Source organism: Gymnoscopelus microlampas (assembly GCF_963454915.1).
Source record: "Gymnoscopelus microlampas genome assembly, chromosome: 18".
In the NCBI taxonomy this organism is placed as follows: domain Eukaryota; kingdom Metazoa; phylum Chordata; class Actinopteri; order Myctophiformes; family Myctophidae; genus Gymnoscopelus; species Gymnoscopelus microlampas.
In genome coordinates this window covers 4,147,258-4,168,514 of record NC_139955.1, presented here as the reverse complement: position 1 = coordinate 4,168,514, position 21,257 = coordinate 4,147,258, and the positions used below count along the sequence as shown (strand labels likewise).

At 42.2% G+C, this 21,257-nt stretch overlaps 1 protein-coding gene across 1 annotated transcript in view; it reads left to right on the top strand.

Annotated features, from left to right (window-relative positions):
- Positions 1-1,070: 1,070 nt before the first annotated feature.
- mtus1a (microtubule associated tumor suppressor 1a) overlaps positions 1,071-21,257 on the top strand; it is a gene marked incomplete at its 5' end in the record, with an annotated part of 46,343 nt that continues 26,156 nt past the window's right edge. The window contains 5 exons of the mRNA XM_084086086.1: positions 1,071-1,437; positions 1,874-3,270; positions 3,867-4,173; positions 9,513-9,656; positions 19,860-20,056. Coding sequence (XP_083942212.1) covers positions 1,071-1,437; positions 1,874-3,270; positions 3,867-4,173; positions 9,513-9,656; positions 19,860-20,056 — 2,412 coding nt within the window. The remainder of the gene's footprint in view (positions 1,438-1,873; positions 3,271-3,866; positions 4,174-9,512; positions 9,657-19,859; positions 20,057-21,257) is intronic.

The window sequence follows — 21,257 nt, the reverse complement described above, 5'->3', positions numbered from 1 at the left end:
ATATATTCTGATAGTAATCATTGCTATGATTACTATCATAGCAATGTAAAAAAAAAAAAGAAATCTGGTCGGGATACCAATTTCATCCACTAGTCAGGGGGGGAAAAAAACGAGAAAAAAAGTGGGAAAGTGTTTAAAATGAATGAAAAAATAGGTATCCCGCAAATGATGTATCGTATTTTCTGTTTACTAAAGAGCTGGAGAGACGGGGAGACCACTGTTGAACACTCTATAGCAAGGATTACTACTATCCTAATATAGAGCTTTAACTTTTAAACAAAACTTTTAGTTTTTACCAAACAATATCACATGCAGCACCTTCACCTGAATACTGTTAGTTTTATTCTGAGAATGTAATCATTTGTGGAGTATTTTTCACACCTGTTTAAAGTAACACTGAGGATTTGACTAGATCACGCATTTCATACTTGTAGTGATATTTTGAAAACATAAAAATACAAATTCCAACAGGTCACAAAAATGAGAAGTGAATTAATTTCTACCGGCTGATGGCTTAACAGTCTGCTGTACAGTCAATCACTAACCTGAACTTTGGTGCATTTTTCATTCAACTTGGCCATAAATAATTTGGTGTGTATGCAGGTACTATTACAACACCTTAACCTATAACATTACCAACTAACTTAGTTGACTGGCTCATTTGCTGACATTGGAGATCATTTTACAAATGAGATCACACCCACATCATGTCTCAAGAAGAGATGTTTTAGCAGTTCTCCTCTTTCTACTTGTGTTGAAGTGTGGCTTAACACCATTAAGGATTTACGTTTTAATACTCATCTCAAAATGTGCAGTATTGAGCTGTTTCTTAATCTAAAAGTACAACATATTGATATGTTTATATTGCAAATATGTTTTAAATGGATCTCCCCCCTCTCACTCCCCAGTTACCCACACTTGACAGTTGAAGAAGACCCTAATCCTTGATGATGGTTTAACGGATTACAGTCATAATTAATCCATGGATGTGACTGTTGATTGTGAGCTTCTCTGAACCTTTGAAACAATTGAAAACAAGTGGATATATCAACTCCAGACACCGCTCCATCATGTCCAATAAAACATTTAGTGTGTCCACTGAGGATCTGTTTGGAGCCATGGGCAACAATGAGACATTTAGCATGTCCACTGAGGACCTGTTCGGAGCCAGGGGAGGTCAATCTACCCAAAGTGGTCTCCAGCTCACGTTCTTTGCTGCAAACTCACCCGACTCCTCCGGCAACTTAAATGACAGAGAGGTCAACGTGCTGGAGGGCCGTATCGCCCAACGACCAGTCACACTGTCGCCCAACAACAACAGCTGGGTGACCGTACCTACTCCCACAGATGATAACGGTTTGGTTTTCTCGAATGAAAACACAAACTGGGGAATGAGCGCCCCGGACAGCAGCCTGATGGAGGACCACCATCCTGGAGGTACTGTATGACAATAACAATTATTACAGAATCTCCAATTATTTTTTGCATAATCGTTATAATCGTTTCCATGTTGAAAAATGTTCATATATATATATATATATATATATATATATATATATATATATATATATATATATATATATATATATATATATATATAAAAAAATATATATATATATATATTTTTTTTTTATTTTTTTTAATTTTTTTTTTAAATAGACAATCAGCTTACAACGCGCCAGCACGCTGTATAAAGTTATTAAATATATCAGTCATTTCTTTGTATATTAAAGTTATTCGTCATATCGTGGCATTTTTGTTTATGAGGGCTAAAAGCCAAACAGAAATGTAATTTGTATTTATATATTCCATTGTTAAATGCCAACAATTGTGTGACAATTAATCGTAAAGTAAAATTTCCTTATCGTGACAGCCCTGCCTGGAGGTGACAGGAGCTCTGAGGAGGGCAGCCCACCGGCGTCTACCGAGACGTCACGCAGAGGTTCCAGTGAGAACGCGTCCTCCTCCTCATCCTTCGCCTCTGAAGCCATGGTCATGAGGACCAACACCTTCTGCCTGCAGAACGAGACTTTCAACGTCTCCAATTCGCTCTTGATTCTCGAGGACACTCGAGAATGCACTCCGCCCTGTGGCTTGAATTTCCAGACTTTCCTCCAGGCGGCTGACGGTGGCGCCCCCACTGAGGAGGAAGATCCTCTCGCTCAAAAGAGCACATTCCTGTATCCACCATCTCCTGCTGCCTCTGGCGAGACTGGCCCAGAAACGGCACCTTGGACACCTCACAGTGACCGCTTTGTCAATGGCACTTTCACACCAGAGCCACGTGAGATTTTGACACTCAATGATGCACAGATCTCCAGCCCAGTCACAGGTGTGGATCGCCAGACCATCCCTTCCTTTTCTGGTGTACAGACCTCCACCCCAATGATGGTCATGAATCAACAGACCATCCCTTACCTTTCCGATGTACAGACCTCCACCCCAATGACAGGCATGGATCGTCAGCCCCTCCCTTCCCTAGCAGAGTCTCCATGTACTTGGAACGCAGACAGCGCATCAGTCCGCCCCACTAAAGCTCAGGCAGTTGTTGCAGTGAGCCAACCGCAGGCTGCCAAACCCTCTTGCTCAGCCATTAAAAAAGTCAGCAAAACGGAAGTCAAAAGCTTTCCTAAGCCAGACGTCCGCAGTGTGAGGTCTAAAGTCATGACCAGACCGGCGGCTACACCTACACCTGTAAAAACCACAAGACACAAACCACTGCAAGTCAACATGCCTACTAGCACACCGTGTCAAGGAAACAGAAGACCCCCTATGAAGGTAGCAGAACCCTCACCGGCCCTCTGCAGTCAGGCCAGCTCCAGAGCAGAACCAGCAGCAGCCTCATTAGCAACATTACCTGGCAATACAACCATATCCCAGTTACCACTCAAAATGCCTAGCAGAAGCAACCAAGCTGATCCTACACCTGACCCAGCTGTTGGGAGCTTGAAGGCTGACAATGGGGCGACTAGAAATAAGGTGCGGTCATTGTCAGCTTCTGGCCAATACAAGGGTCCTGTCTCCAGAACACAGTCGACTGGTGCACTCAGGAAGAACAGACCTGCCAGTGTTTCATCTGAGATGGCTGCGTCATCTTCATTGTCAACTGGTCCGCTCAGGAAGAACAAGCCTGCCTCTGTCTCATCTGGCTTCACCGCTCCCAGATCCTACCTGGCCTCAAGCACACCAAGGAACCAGTGCACACAGAATGAGACCCAGAGAGGAACTCCTGTGAATGCCAGCAGAGAAGTTAAGAAGATCAGCCTGTTGGTGAGTAGATCATGGGAATCTGCTGGTTTATGACATAATTCGGCATACTGGATTGGATTTTTTTTTTGTGCTTGTGTCGCAACCCGTACTCTGTTTCACATCCGGTAGGGTTAGGTCAGAATAATCGAATATTTGAATAGGCTAATCGTTTTTGAGGATAAAAATCGATTATTTATTTTTATTTTGATATATGGTCGAATTGAATATTCGTTCTAAATAGTAGTAGTAGACTAATCGACTTTGATTTTGGTAAGTCATGCACATCCCTAACATCCGGTACAGATGGACATTATTACTATGGGCCACATGGTTCCTGCTCATTTTCAACATTAAACAATGTCATTTATATACCTTTTAGAGCTGATGTATGTGGATCAAGCCGCGCTTGAAAATGAACACAAGACAGCCAATTTACAAATTTTTGTTATATTGTGTACAAGTATTATGTCTCGCTTTTCAAGTAAATCTCAGTAGTTTATAATGGCCTATATTCTGGTTCACAAGACTACTAAAGAACTTTCTGTGGACACGAACAGTTACCTGTCATTTCCGCTGTCTTGCACAATTAATGGTCAAAACGGCTGCTGTCGTTGCAGACACCCTCCCCTAAGTCGCCGGCAGCAGCTAATGAAGCCAAGGGCCGCACACGCACAGGGCCACAGGCCACTCCCCTGAGACAATCCAGAGGAACCCCTGCCCCTCCACCTCCCAGAGGAAACCCTGCCACTCAACCTCCCAGAGGAACCCGAGCCCCTCCACCTCCCAGAGGAACCCCAGCCCCTCCACCTTCCAGAGGAACCCCTGCCCCTCCACCTCCCAGAGGAAACCGTGCCACTCAACCTCCATCTTCCAGCCCCAGAGCAGCCCCTGGGTCCACCAGGCCCAAGCAGAGCATCACAGCAGGTAGGATTGACGTTTTTCATCAGTGATTAATTGTTTTGATAAGCTAAAGAAAGGGATTTAGTTCCTGGAATTAAAGTACAATCACAGAAAGCATGGCAAAGAATGTTTACTCAAAAGCCAAAGTGATAAGCAAAACGCAACGCTTTCTATGTTGTGTGCGCAGGTAAAATAATAGTTTTGTAGTCTGTTAAGGCACACCAAAGCCAGAATCATCAATCGAAAGTACATGGCCAAAACAAATAATATTACCAGTAAACGCATGTTATCAGCAAATGGCTTTGCCATTGTAATGTTGCTGCCCATGATTCTGTTACCTAATAGAGGTGCCTGTGTCTCAAGTTTGAGTTGTGACCCTCAGTTTTACACTGCTGGATAGGAGCCTGTGAAAGCAATAAGAGAGACTTCAGACAGTCGGAGCTTTGTGATGAATCCTATCCAGTAGGTACTAGAGTAAAGCCCCGTTCGTACTTGGCTCACAATAGATCCGCCACGCATTGTGGATCTTGTACATTTGCTGTGTGCCGTCATGCGATTGAGTGTAAATAAACATTTACTGTAGGTCAAAGTGAATACCCATATAAGCCATACAATATGCCTTTGCATAAGCTGAGTTCTAAACATGTCCTATGTTGTGTAAACAAAGTGCCAAGCCATGTGGTTGGACCATGTGGTCCAAGGTTAGCTGTGTTTGGACTGAAGCTAGAGCAAGGCTGACTTTAGGGGTTATATAACATGCTTGCAGATTATCCTAGCTCTGGTCCATAGCGTTAGGAGTTCTCCTTAATGATATGTGACTGCACATGTAGTTTCCTCAATCAAACGGGTTCACAATGTCTACAACTTCAAAATAAACAATACACGTTCACTACTCACAGAAAAGACGGTTTTGAGGTGTTGGAAGCCTACTCTTTGTGTAAAATCCACTTTTTGGCCAGTATGTAAATAAAATATTCCATCAGACGGGAGAAAGGTTTTAGTTACTCCAGTGTGTCACCAACATATTTGGTCAATGGAATTTTTTGACAATTTGACTGAAGTGTAGAACTTTTGCACCCATTCGAATGAGGAACATTCACGTGCCGTCGCATAGCGTTAAGGAGAACTCTATATGGACCAGAGCTAGATTATCCTTAGTTCTAGTAAGTTCTCCAGAGCAGGACGGTGATGTAGCTACAATACATAAAACATTTACCTGTATAAAACATTTACCTTTTTAAATAATTATAAGAAATAGTCATTGTTTGACATAATTATTTGAAGTGATTCAATGCATTTGAATGAATTAGAAATTGTATATAAATGTTCATACATTATATGAAATGGAAAAAAGAAAATTATATTGTCACCAGGAGGGTCACACCTTTTTTATTTGAGCACTTTAAAATCCTCCAGTGATGCCTCAAATATCAAACGGCCCTTAATAACTGCCACTGCTGTAATGTATAGGGCTTTGAGCTTTGCTCAACCCTGTCAACAGGATATTTGTACATGCCATACAATTATGTCGCCATGAGAGGGAGCAATTCCTCTGTTCCTTTCCTTGTCCTGCTTGACCGTGGACTGGTTGAGTGTCCACAGGAACGTTAGTGGACACGCACAGATGTCCCCTCCTTTCCCTGTGTCCAGATCTACAGTAAGAGACGACAGGGGCTGGGTGGGGGGAAGGGGGTAACTCTTCCTCTGATGGGAAGCCAGATGTGCTAATGGAAAGAGTAGGGGAAGGAAAGGGAGGGTTAAAGTCACAGAATACAGTGTTTACTTTGTAACAAGCTCACTGACTGCACAAAACCCAGTAGAGGGACACACACGTGACACTTCTTTGGGAGTATTTTGACATCATTTTCCTTAAAATCCTTGAATGGCTTTTGCATGATCTTGACACATTCCTATGTTTTCTGTGGTCAACAACATGGGTAAATTGTGTATGTTTGTCTAGCTGTGAAAATTACAAATAAAACCTGTAACGTCAGAAGTTTTCCCCCCATGAATGATTCATACAGTAATAGTGTGTATAAAGGCTCCTTCAATAACTTAATTAGCCATGATAGCCTATACGTTGTTGTATGATGAATAGCGAAAGGAGCCAAAATGCTTGTGTAGTTTTATGCATGAGTTTGGTGTAGGGGTGCAACAAAACGATTTAATGATTATAAAAAATATATCATTGATTTTAGGGGATACAAATATTGTTATATTGTCATTAGGCAACAAAAATGGCAAAATACATGGTGATGCAATGCGTTGTGAGCTTGTAGATCAGGCTTTTTTTGTGCCACAGTGGTTTGCCAGACTAATTTAGTTTAAAAAAAAGATCAATTCCATTTTATTCGTTTTTTTGCATTGATTCGTTGATATTGAAAAACAAAAAAAAATGCGCTTATTGATTAATCAAATAAGTTATCAATAGAATACGCGCCAATAAAATTATAATTGACAGCCCTAGTTTGGTGTGGTAAAAGTTAGGATTTAGGGTGTTCACCTGACAAGCAGCTGAATTACATTTTTCAAAGAATACTGTATCGACTGCCTTTTCATTCATGAAGATTTTTTTACAAGTTGAATCCAGGCCATTTCTTTAGAGTCTGACCACAGTGTTAACCATATTTCTAAGGGGGAGGGGCAGCACTGTAATGGTGACCCACATTGGGGGGCTGGGCTGGGATTTTTTCCCCCCTGGCAGTGTCCTTGGAATGAAGACCTCCATCTCTGCCCAGATACAGTGAAGTGACATGTAGTGATGTAGACATCGCTTTTTGGCAAATCTTTGTGCGATAGGATTTTTTGTTTTTTAATACCTTGACCTAGAACTTTTGAGGTTTGGTGTAGAGCAGACCAAGTAAAGAAAAAAAGTTTAATCTGAAACACAATTTTATACAATATAGTGGGGGTCCCTGCCCCATCTCTCTCTCAGCTAGGGGGTCCTTAGCCTTAAAACTTTGAAGACCCCTGCCTTAAATACGAATACAAGAACGCTCGCCCCGGGTCCAATCCGGTGACCTCGGAACGGTCGCCACCAGGTATTCCTAAACGTAACCAAAAAAAAAACTATGCCTAAACCTAACATTATTAACCTCAGTAAAACTATACCTAACCCTAAACGAGTAAACGTATTCCTAACCTTAACCTCAGTAAAACGAATACAAGAACTGCTGGGGGCGAGTGTGTTTTGGGGCGAGTGTTCTGGTTACCTTAAATACATAGGATGTTGTCCAAAGTGTTTTGGGGGGGAAAACACCCTGGATCCTACTGTATGTACATTATGTTTATAAGATAATGTGCTAATATGACAAAACGACATGTTCATACTAAATCTGACATTTGTACTCTTAATTGTAAACACTGTGCAACATGAATGGGCTGAATGTTGTTCACTGAATGAGATGAGCTCTATGTTTGCATGTAGTGTTGAACTGCACATGGTGACAATAACAACTCTGTGGAGGCATCCCCCTCAACTGGAGAGAAGAGCCCTAATCAGACAATGAGCCTTTTTCCATCTCCACATCTCAGACGGCGTACTGCTCCCTCATTGGCTGGGTGGGTGCGGTGGGGTGGGGGGTTGTATTCTCTCTACACTATGGGGTCCCCCACGCAAGGTTGTCAAGGAGACAAGCGGGTCTGTTCCACTCTAGTTCCCGTCCAGACGAGCAGCCTGCATGCCTGGCTGTCTGCCTGCATGGATGAGAGACCCCTTACCCATGTAATGCTCTCTCTGGCTGCATGGATGCAGAGACCCCTGCCCGTTTAACGCTCTATCAGGCTGCATGGATGCAGAGACCCTGCCCTTTTAACGCTCTTATCAGGCTGCATGGATGCAGAGACCCTGCCCATTTAATGCTCTCTGGCTGCATGGATGCAGAGACCCCTGTCCGTTTAACTGCATGGATGCATGGATTCAGAGACCCCTGCTTGTTTAACGCTCTGTAAGGCTGCATAGATGCAGGGGACCCCTGCCTTGATTTAACACTCCGTAAGGCTGCATGGACGCGGGGACCCCTTCCCATTTGCGCTCCATCTTGTCCTCATGGCGGGATACACCGGACTCAGAAGCTGTACTTGGACAGAATTTCCAGTACTTCACTCTGGAGCCAATTCTTCCTCTTTGATGCCACAAGGCAGCGGCGGCGGCTCCAGCTGTGACCTCACCCTGCTGACGTGTGTGCTGGTGGCATCCTATCGTTTCTGTATCATTCCTTTGTTAGCAGCGTTCAGCTGCAGAGAGGGAAAACGTGGTTGGAGAAGTAAGTCAGCCAGGAACGTCGGCCGAGTTTCTTTTCTTTTTGTTTTGTATCTGCAGATAGATTTCCTTCACAGATAATCTTGATTACATCGTGATTTGGGTTCTTTATTACCTGCGTGTTGGACATCAAAGCAATCCTTTTAATAAAATGTTGTTTTGTTTCTAAATTTATATTCCACGAACATTCTTATCACAGCTTTCTCTTCTGCTCACAGAACAGTGAATTCAAGCTATAGAACATGCAGGCATATATTCGTTTTGTTTTTTATTCAGCCACATGTTATTCACATTAATTGATTGATTGATGTTTTGTTGAACCCTATATTTAGAATAAATATCAGGACACTGCATCATTTATGTGTACCAGTGATTATAATACCGATGAGGAAAAAAGAGGCTGTTTATATTTTTAACTTGGTTGTAACCAGATTCCAGTCCAACAGAAGTGGATTTTGTTTACTGTTATGATCAAATGCGATTAAAAAAAAAAAAAAATTATGAGCATTTATTGAGAACTGTGATTAAACTGTTGACTGGGACAGTGTTTTAGGTGTCCTGATATCCTATATTAACAGACAGATAATCAGTGGCCATGGTATGTCTGTTGTGAAACCTGACTGAGAATTCTAGGTGACCTTGAACTGTGCCAGGGTTTCGCGCAGTGAGTGTATTTGACCTTGTGGTTTGTCAGTTAATTGAGCCTCAACTCTAATCACTGTTGTCCTTGATCAGACCCTGTTCATTAGCTCTGACTGTCTAGTACTACACACTACAGTACATGCTGTAACAGTTGTATCATTTAACCACTTAAACCAATATACTTCATTGACTGGAGTGTCCCAGGAGTATATACTAACTAGGCCCCCTCCCCCCCCCCCCCCCCCCCCCCCCACCCCTCCATTCCAACTATTTACACAGCTCACAACGCATTGCAATGTGACTCATTTGGAGCTTGAAGATCTGTTATTTTCATTGAATGTTAACCCCAGAATATGTGTTATGTGTCAAGTGGTTAACTGACTGTGATTGAACAACACACTATGTCATCAGCATGCTGTTGGTACTCACATTAACTCTTCAACCTCTTGTCTCTCTCTAGGTCCTTCAAGGGCTACAGCCAGTGGCCTGAAAAGCCCTTCACGGTCTACAGCTAGTAGTCTGAAAAGTCCTTCAAGGTCTACAGCCAGTAGCTTGAAAAGGACAGCTTCTTCAAGGCTTATTCATCCAACTTCAACCCTAGCAGGTAAGGGTCTCATTTTATTTCACGGCTAAACTCTTGATGATGCATTTAGGTTTTTGTGTCAACTGTATGTGAATGTAATTTATCATGTCACAGGGCTTGAGTCCAGCCAGTGTTTCTCTTTTTTTCTGTTAGAAGGATGTGGAATATGTGACTCACTGGTTTGGGTGTTGTTTGGCTCTTTGAACTCGGACCAGATCCACGGAGGTCTGGACTGAGGCCACGGGCTGTTGGCCTGCCCTCGTTCACATGTGTTTCCTTGGTAAAGATGTAATGAGTCTGTTGGATTGGCCTTCAGGGAACATGGTTTGGTTCATTATTTTCCGTTTATTCTGCTTGCAGAAATATGATGCTGCAATAGCTGAGCTAATTAATAATTATGAATAGCTTTTTAGTCATGTATACAATATATTAGGCTACATATAGAATCTAGTTCAAGGTGCTTTAGAATATTTATTGACGATAAAAATGTACCAAATAAAAAAAAACCTGATGATTCCAGAAAACGTATACATGTATACAGAGACAACTGAACTGAGAATAGCATCATGTAAATGGTGCATTTATGTAGCGCCTTTATCTAAAGTGCTTTACAATGTACATTACATTCAGGCACTCACACATTCACACACTGAGGAAACCATGCAAACACTTTGTCTAAAAGGATAACACCAACAAAGTCCTTGCGGTCTTGTTTCCATTGGGGTCCGTATTCAATGCATCAACATATAAAAAATAGCACCAAACATTCAATATCACCACAAATATAAAACACTATATGTACACAGTGTCTTGCTCAAGGACACTTCGACACTAACCCAGGAAGAGTCAGGGATCGAAACCTTCGGCCGTTTGACCTCCTGAACCACATTTATTTGAGTAGTGGTTCGAGGTGGGCTGAATACAGTGGGATGTACTGTACGTGTTGACAACACCCTCCCTCTGCTGGTGGCAACCAGAACGGTACAACACGGCTAATGATAACAAGAGTAGGGATCCACACTCCATTCCCATTGGCCACAGCATCTGTGTTGACTCCTCCCATCACCCTCTCTCCTGAGCATCCCTATAATAACGCAGTCATTACACACAGCCTGCATGAATGGAAGGATGAAGACTGGCTTTACCAATGAGAATTAGGAATTCTGCCCACATCTGTCCACAGCTGTGCACCCCCTCCCCCTTCCCCACAACACCTCTGGCTGCTCATTGGTTGTTGAATTAGGAGAGCTGCAGTGACCGTCTGAAGGAGGGGTCTTTATGCCCCCCCCAGCGGGTCTGTCAGTGCTGTAATGTTTACTACAGCCACCGGTTGCAATGTGTGTGACACACTGCTACACACCAACGCGTCTACTCCGCTCAACACTAGATCTCTCTGTGGTTTTGTTTTTGTGAGGTAGTTGTTGCCAGTCAAATCTGTTTTTTTGAGAGATGTTATGGTCTCCGAAGCTGTCACTGTCCAACCTCCACGTGCGTCTGGCAGCCAAGGGCTTACTGCGAACGCTGCAGCTGCTGTCGGGATGCAGGGGGAGTACTGTGAACTTCCATGCAGGTGTGTTTTGCTCTGTTAATCTACTAATACTGCTAGAAAGTCTGCAGGGCTCCAGCTAAACTCACTGTTTGCCTCTTTGCACTTGCAGTGCTGTGTCCAGTTAGGCATCTATTTTTAGTGGTGTTGGCTGTTTGTTGCTTTGAAAAGCAGGCTCATCTTTCCTGTTTACTGTACCTATTTAAACACCGCTATCTGATGACCACCGAGCTAGAGTAAATTCTTTTCTACATCGTTGCTAAAAATGAACAATTGACACTTGAGCTTCTTTAACCACTTAAACCTTACTGTATACTTAGTTGACCGGGGTCACTCAGGGCTCTATACTAGGTCTGCTAGTTATTTCACTCTACACCAAATCTCTTCACCGAATGTTCCCCCAGAATAGGGGGAATCAAGAGGTTAAAGCCATAACGATTCGAGATTATGTTTATCTGAGGTTTATGTTGGTCACCTTTTTGTGTCCATGCATACATGCCATGAGTGCTCCAGTTTTATTCTGAGATGTGGTTTATTTTAATCCAGTTTCATTCTGAGATCTGGGTTATTTGAATCCAGTTTCATTCTGAGATCTGGGTTATTTGAATCCAGTTTCATTCTGAGATCTGGGTTATTTGAATCCAGTTTCATTCAGAGATGTGGGTTATTTTAATCCTGAGTTGTGAGGTTGAGCCATGGGAACCTTGTTTTGATGGATAAACCCCGCTGTGGGAACAGCGTCCCTCCAGAGACTGTTTTCATGTTTTCAGTTTTGGATTCTTTGATAGTGGATGCCAAATATGGTTGTGTTTATGCGTTCTAAAAATCAGCTTTTTGGTTAAAGGACTATGCTGTCGCCAGCATATGTATGTTAACATTTTCTCCATTAGTTACCAAACCCGCGTGAATAATTGAGTCATTGTTAGGTAAACATTATTTCACTATTAATGAGTCATTTTCTTTTGAATTTGCTTTCTTAAATCAACATATTTTCCAGACAAAAGAAACCGCTTCGCTATGATGTAGTCGTGTGTTCAAGGGAAATGCACTGGACACTAAACGGTGTGTGACGTCATTAGCAGATGTTTTCTATACCTGACTACATCATTGGTATTACAAGCCTTTCTGAACATTTAGGTTTTTTCCCCCCACATTGGATTGTTGACTGGAACTTGATCAAGAATTATTAATTTAATAAGAATTAATCACAGACATGATGCCACTGTTAACCTTCTTTATCAGTGATCATTATAATTGTCAATGTATCATTATCGGGGACCATGTTTACATTCAAATAAATAAATAAAAGCAATATTTTGCGTGTTAAACTGGGAGGTTCATCTGCAGCACTTTAACAAGTGGATGATTGTCAAGCTTTGCAGTGGTGTGATATCTCCTCACAGCACCAGATCCGTGCCCAGTGGAGTCACTATTATTAGTAACTATTTCAGTATCTTGTCTAGATTACTGTTTCTGAAATGATTTAACAATATATATATATTGTACATTGTTTACAAAGCCTTCAGAACCCTAAACAAACACAACTGTTTCAAGACCCACTCCACCAAAAATTGTGTTTGTATGGTTAGTGTTTGTGAAGCTTTACCATGAAAACCCTAGTTCTTGCACTCTGCATATCTCCAAAGCATTAATAATAACCATTAACCACACAAAAAATGTTTTTTGGGGGAGTGGTTATTTAAATAACTTAACCCTAGCCCTAACTTTTGAACTAAAAGGAGTAGTGTGGGGAGAAAAAGCTTGAAATTAAATAATGACTGTTAAGGGCTTGATGTACTTTGGTGCATGACAGGTGTTGCGATCATTAATGTTAAAAAACAATTTGTTTTTTTAATTAAATGGATAAGATGATGATCTTATTACTCAAATGATGTGACTCGGGACTAGCACTAGTACTACACTAGACAACAATTAAACAAATGATATAAACAAAACTCAAAATGATTGATAATGTCTCCATAAAGGGAGAGGGATAAATGAAAATATACCCATCATATGTTGTTTACGCTATTTATTTATTTTTGTTTGAAAATGTATGAACATTTTTCAACATGGAATGGATTATGAACATTTTTCAACATGGAAAGGATGATGGTGATTTTGCTAAATAATTACGATTATCTCAAATAAGTGCAATCTGGCCATTATGCAACAATTGTGACAGGACTAGACCCCTGCTGTCTAAGCCACCTGCTTCACAGGAAACATTCTGTCCTCTTTGGACCATTTTGAATTATTCAGGCAGAGGAAAGTGTCAATTATTGATATATTCTGCAGAAATGAGTTGCATAATGTTCATTTTTGTTCAAGTTCAAGGACAACAATTTTTATTATATTATATGGGTTAAATTCCTTAACCCATTTAGACTTGGAACACCTATACGTTATACCTTTCAAGCCGGGAACACCTTTGTGTGTAGTTGTTGCTATACAGTATATGGCAACATGTATAAATATATTTCTAATTTTGTGAATACAAATTTGAAGTTTGTCAGAAAAATTAGGCCAGGATTTAGGTATTTTTAGAATCGGCCTCAGGTCTAGGTCTAAATGAGTTAATTTCTTGTTTATACATTCTAATGTGTATGCATGTGATGCTGAACGTGATTGTACTTCATTTGTGGAGATTTTAATCTATGTCCGTAGAATATTTGTACAGTTGTCTGCAGCTCTGGCTTGTAGTGAGGTATCACCGAGATGAGGTGTTATAATACTGTTGTCCAGCAGGAGGCATACTACCACACCGAAATGGTTTCCCTCTCAATGAACATTTGAGTGTCATTAAAATGAACAACATAGTTGAGCTATTGTTGCATACAATCTTGTTTTAGATCCTGGAATTGGTTGCAGGCCTTTTGTTGATAGAAGTGGAGACCTAGTTTGTCTTTTATGTTTCTGAGCAGAATCCTCCATCCCATAATATTACAGACTGAACTGAAATTTTGAACATTAATGTCAACCATTGCATGAAAGGCTGTGTGTAATTTGGCCCAAAAATACATTTAATTAATCACAAAATGAAGTACCTTTAGAAAACACATAATTGAGAAGCTCTTATTAGTATTTAATATATATGAATTTATTTTGTTGGGTTATTTTGCAGAGCTATTTTATTTATATTCAGATGTACAGTAGTAGTTGCACAGTGACCTTGTAATGGCTTCATGGTGTGATATTGGTCTTGTTTGTACTGTTAACAGTAAGATTAACAATCTACATATTTGTTTTAAGAGGCAGTGCAGTTTCCTGCCTGTTGGGTTCAACAGTTTTCTTTGGCTGTGAGACTTAGTGTTGATAGAAATTGTGATTTGAGGTGAACTGAACTGTACCCTTAACCCAACGTTCCTAATGTTAAGTAAGGATCCAGAGAGCATGGCATTGGTACTTACAACAGTAGTTCTCTTTAAAGTTTTAATGCCAAGGCCCCATAATATCTCAAGACAGATTCTGCTAACAGTTACAGCTGAATCTGTCAGCACCACTGCCCTAAACAACTAAAACTGTTGTTAATAGGAATAAACGCAGAAGCACCCGGGAGGAAGTGTACTAAGAAAGAAACACAGAGTTACTGTTTCTACACAAAAAAGGACGTGGTGCCCCCAGATTGAGAACCCCTGTTACGGCCACTACACTTGGCTCGAACACCAGTGACCATAACATAATAATAGGACAAAAATCAGGTCTCAATTGCAATGAAATTTATTTTATATTCAGAAATAAACATGTGCAATGGGTTCATGGGAGCAACCAGGTCACTAAATATACCAGGAGGGTAGAGGTATAAAACATTAACCAAAACAAAGACCTAAATAAATGTCCTAACCAAACAAAAGTAGTAATGGGCTGGCCAAACTAAAAAGTGGGGAGCCTGGTGAGCCAGGCAGTATGTGCCCGTCGTCTCACCAGACTCCCATAAACTACCAAAACATACAATAAGCTGAACTAACCAGAAACCGAAAATCATAACAAACAATACTTACAACCAGCCCATTGGAACTGAAATAAAGAACTACAACTAAACAAATAAGCAAGGGAACAACTCTGCTGTTGTGCTCTGCTGGGGTGCTGGGGAGATAATGTGAGCTGGCAACAGCTCCTCTTATAGCCTACGCCCTAATCACATATGAAGCACAGCTGGGAAAAGGGAGGGGCAGCCAGAGCACTCCCAGGTGAGTGACAGGTGTCTAGCCAGTCCAGTGCAGCAAAGCCAGCAAGGCAGGGTAGACACTACAGTACAAATAAGCATTAGTGAACACATAAACAAACAAGACTATAAACTGAGGAGTGAATATGTGCTAGCACATAACACCCCCACCCTAAGTTATTGAATGGTGGGTTCTGACTCCGGCAACACCGCACACCAGTGCCAGAAACCCATCATTCAAGAACACTCTTATACTAAACACAAGACACAGAAATCTGCTACAAAAAAAAAATCCACAACAAGAAAATGAATTTCAAAATGATACTTATACCAACACATTCATCGTTTGTTTCGTTTCTGTTTCACATCCTATGTACCAAAAAAAAAACAGTATTGTAGAGTTAGTATAAATGTGTGAACACGCTCCAGTTATCTCAACTTCAGGCTGATAAAGTACACAACTAACCATGATATCCAACTGCCTTACCACCTGGGTCGAACACCTGTGACCTTACGTTGGACTCCTGGTCCTCCTGAATTACTGGCAAGCCAAATGCTGGAAAAGAACGAGTGAGAACCCTAACAATTACTTTCGCTGTAATTTGGACCCCCTCAAATTGCTCCCCCACCGGAATTGTAAACAAAAGGGCAGAAGCAATTGGTTGGTTTGGTTTCCCAACCACTTGGCATATGTGAGCCAGATTCAGAACGTCATGCCTATACCGACGTGGTATTACAATTTGCCTATCCAGGCTCCAGTCATCCTGACCAGATGCCTTGAGTGGAGAACATTTACGCGAAAGCAGGTCTTCACTTAGGAAGTCCCCCTTTGACATGGACTCCATCTCCTCAGTAACAGCACTGTCAAACAGCTCTGCCACCTCCACATCGTTCCTCTGCTCTGCAATGAGCTTCTCTCCAGACAGGGCCACGTCTCCTGACTCACCGGACAGGGACACCTCTGTCTCACATGGGGCACTGACCTGCTGCGACTCCACTGAAACCACGTTGGTCCCACCCACAACAGTGCCATCAGTCCCACCCTCATCCCGCTCTACCATAAAACTGTCAATCAAGTCAATTTCACTATTATGGCTTGCCAGCTTTTCAGCTAAAGAACAGGTGACAACACAGGAGGCAAAAACAGTTGGAACAGACATGTGTACATCAGGTTGCCATTTTCTGCTCACATCAACATCAGATTGAGGAGGAGCCTGACCAAGCTCCACTTCACGCAAGTGAATGGCCTTCTTAGTCTCCTCCTCAAGCCGGACTATCTCATGTCTGGCATTTGCTCGGAATCTCTCAAGATTAAGGCGCTTCATTTCGAGCTCTATCTCCTTCAGCCGAATGAGATTCTCCATGGACAGTTCAACCACATACCTAGATGCCTCAGCACTTGAAGGACCAGGAAGCAACCCCCCATCACTTAAACCCACCCACAAAATCTGTTTGAGCACTTGCTTTTTCTCTTGTGTATTCACATTGATCTTATAATGATCTGCAATTACCCACAAATGTGCTTTGGCACAGTGATGGAAAACTTCCAGGGTAGGGTCCCTCACAAACTCCTCAAGCTTAAACTCCATAATCCAAACAAAAACCCAGCCTCAACAACACAGCCAACCTACAACCCAACTTACGGTTCCAACAAAGAGTTTACTGCAAATTTAAGATAACCTGCCAACTAGGTTACCCCTCACACCAAAACAGTCACCCTTAACATTCAAGTAGGCACTTGGAAAAAACAACAAAATGGGATGCCACTCCACAGGTAACTGCACCCTCACAGGGTTACTGAACCACCAAAACAGTACCTGGCAATCCCTCTCAAACTAGAGACTCCTGCCACTCGGACTCTACTAGTTATCAATTTTAACCAAATGCCTACTTACTACACAAACATAAGGGTTTGCCCCCAAGTTACATTATGGGATCCCTAAATTATGTTTGTGAACCAAATGAATTTTGTGATGAGCCCCCAATTAACTCACCTAATGGGGAGTTATTGGCAAGGACGAGCCCCCAATTATGTTACGGCCACTACACTTGGCTCGAACACCAGTGACCATAACATAATAATAGGACAAAAATCAGGTCTCAATTGCAATGAAATTTATTTTATATTCAGAAATAAACATGTGCAATGGGTTCATGTGAGCAACCAGGTCACTAAATATACCAGGAGGGTAGAGGTATAAAACATTAACCAAAACAAAGACCTAAATAAATGTCCTAACCAAACAAAAGTAGTAATGGGCTGGCCAAACTAAAAAGTGGGGAGCCTGGTGAGCCAGGCAGTATGTGCCCGTCGTCTCACCAGACTCCCATAAACTACCAAAACATACAATAAGCTGAACTAACCAGAAACCGAAAATCATAACAAACAATACTTACAACCAGCCCATTGGAACTGAAATAAAGAACTACAACTAAACAAATAAGCAAGGGAACAACTCTGCTGTTGTGCTCTGCTGGGGTGCTGGGGAGATAATGTGAGCTGGCAACAGCTCCTCTTATAGCCTACGCCCTAATCACATATGAAGCACAGCTGGGAAAAGGGAGGGGCAGCCAGAGCACTCCCAGGTGAGTGACAGGTGTCTAGCCAGTCCAGTGCAGCAAAGCCAGCAAGGCAGGGTAGACACTACAGTACAAATAAGCATTAGTGAACACATAAACAAACAAGACTATAAACTGAGGAGTGAATATGTGCTAGCACATAACAACCCCCAAATGAATATGTATTTGGCCAGGGACTCACATCTGAAAATACTTTGTGCCAGGCACCCCCATACAAAACATTTTCACATTGTTTCAAGATGTTTTGAAAATAGCTTGTAAATCGGCTATGTTCAAGTAGCCGTTGTGTATATATAGTTAAAGTAGTTAAATTACATGCTACACATTTTGCTGGGGACGCCCTGGAACCCCAACGAGTTTGAACCTCACTTTGAGAACCACTGCTTTACGAAACAACGATATGAATATGATGGATTATCCTAAAGTTATTGCCATATAATGGCAGCAATCCCTGCTTTATTGCATTGGTGTGCCCTGTGCGCCCGCTGTAGCTCTGTTGTCTCTGCCAGCGCTGGAATGTTGTTCCCTTGGCATCGCTGTGCCTCGCCAGCAGGCCTCTATCCAGAGATCTGTCTGTCCCTTCACAAACAAGTACAACATGGGCCCACAGTTACACCGCTTCTTAGCCACGTGAACACTATTGTCCCTATTCTGGGGCAAACATTCAGTGAAAATAGCATGTTCACAAGCTCACACGATGCGTTGCGAGCTTACAGATAGGCTATGTTCGAAGAGATTTAGTGTAGAGGGAAAGTATCGTATGCAGGGTTTAAGTAGTTAAGGGCCATCCACACACGAGCCCACAGTCAAGACCACAACTATAATGAGGACAGTTGTGAAAACAGTGCCTGGCGTGGATGGTCCTCTACTCTTGTTATAAGGCTGAATATCTTTCACCTTCACTGTTACCAGTCACTGGCTGCAGAGCCCTCACAGCAGCATGCAGTGGTACTGTATCACTGCTGGTGAAAATGCTGCCGTTGATATCCATTACATTACTCAAGAGGGAGGCTGTTTTAAAAGGGCGTTCTAAATATAATGCGTGTAGTGTGTGTGTGTGTGTGTGTGTGTGTGTGTGTGTGTGTGTGTGTGTATGAACGGCGCTGTCCTCGGTGTGGGAGGGGTATTTTTATCCAGTGTTATGAAGCCACGGGGCTTGTAGACACGAGCTGCTGTCAAGCAACAACATGAGGGGGGATTATTCAACCGGCCAACTGCTGAGCCACGCTCACCATTTGCAGTGAATGTTACTACTGTACGATGTTTGTTCATGAATATTGCAACAATGAAAGGTCTTCCCTTGACTGTTGCGTGGTTGAGAACGCTGCTGTTTCCCCCCCTCATTAAAACTGGTATTCCTATAATGTCCAAGCTCATCTTCACCATCTCATTACATAATAACCACTAGTATACCACTAGAATACCCTCCCTAACATGTCTTCCACAGGTGTCCAGTATCAGCGATAAGTCCTGACGAACATGCTCATTTTTCCTCTCTTGCACAACTCTAGTCTGTAGCTTTGGCGTCTCCCTCTATCCTCGCTTGTCAGCGTCTTGTGGTTCATTAGTAGAAGCTATGAGCTGGTTATTATTATGCAGGGGGGTGTTGCATTTATAAAGCTACTGTAAATCAAAACCGCTGTGGCACAGCCTCGCTAAAATACACCACAGCGCTGTCTCGACCGTCCACACAACAAACAGGAGATGGAAATCAGCATATGAAGGACTAATGTCATTACGCTGGTGGAGCAGGTCTGTTAATCATAATCAACGGGGTTGAGCAGACGCCGATTGAGCAAGCGCCCGATGTAAAAGTCTCCCTGACCGGAGCGTATGGGGCCGGAGTAGTGGCGCGGTATCGAACCAGAGGGCATGGACGGGGGAGTGGTGATGCTGAATGTGGTAACGACCCTGAACGCGTGTTCTTTTGCAGTTGACAAGAACAGACCCAACAAGGCCACTGGTTCCCAGCATCAGCAGCCGCTCCGTCAGCAGCAGCAGCAGCCTCCGGCGGCTCGGAGTCATGGAACCGCGGTGGGCCTGGTACCTGCAGCTGACACCCAGCAGCACCGGCGGCTGCAGGTCCAATGTGAGGCTCTGGCAGTGGTTCTGCAGAAAACCCTGGCTGAGGTAAGACATGACGAGCGAGCAATCGGACTGAATTGAATACACAAGACCACAATGGAAACAAGCCCTTAGGGCTTTTTGTATTATCCTTTTAGCACCATTGTATAATCTGTTCATAAAGTATTCAATCAATCAAAATGATTCAGTATTTAGACAAACTCCAATTTAACCATGAGAGATTAATTGAAAACGCACGTCCGTGGTCCTGACTGATATTGTCCTTCTATTTGAGGTAGCCGTATTTTTTCAATTACTTTTTTTAATTTTATTTAATTTTTACATTTAATTTTTATTTTCCAAAAACACATTATATAAAATGTTTGTTTTTTACACGGCCCCCTCACGTATTAGATGAACAATATCAATCACCAGAACCAAGGACGTTTGTTTTCAATGGGTCTTAACATGGTTAAAATGAAGTCACAATGTGTTTATATAGGAAGGGGGCGTGTCTGATAAAATGAATATCAAATCTCTAAATTCTGAATCGAGCAAAAGCCTGTGTAGACGCTAAAAAGACTCCAAGCATGTTTGAAAGTGAAATATCTCTTTAACCTCACATGGTTCCTACTGTAGGTTTCTCAGGTAGAAGGTTTGATGTGCAGAGTGCACCTAAAGGTTTATCGATGCTTGCTGTTTCGATCTGTTTGTGGTGATGTTGTGATCGGCTTCCAGGAAACGGATACCCTGAAGGAGGGTTGTTAAAACCAGACTTATCACATCAGCAACCAAACCATAGCTGGCAACTTTGTTCCACTCCTGTGCTTGTCTTTGTTACTCATCTTTGTAACCAAAGGCTCATAGTGTAATATGATGGAATTGAATTATCCCTAATCATATTAACTATGTTGTTTACTCATAAACCCTGAAGAGGAGAGAACATGACGTAGTGTAATACTGGAGAGGTCTCTCTGGCTATTGATAGTAAGTGTGCGGTTGTGAGCAAAGTCACACGAGTCACACTGAGGTGCTGCTTGTGTGCATGAACATTATTGTGGCATTGGTCTCCTTTTGCTGAATGGAAATAAGTATAAAAGTGCTTCACAAGAACTAAGGAAATAAGTATAAAAGTGCTTCACAAGCCGGCTAAAATGGTGTTGCTGTTGTTTGATATAATTTAAGCTTTTGACTTTTCACTCATGGGTGTAGTTTGATTTTCGGCAGTGAGAGTCTGCCAGGGACTAGCTGTAACAAATCATCCCCA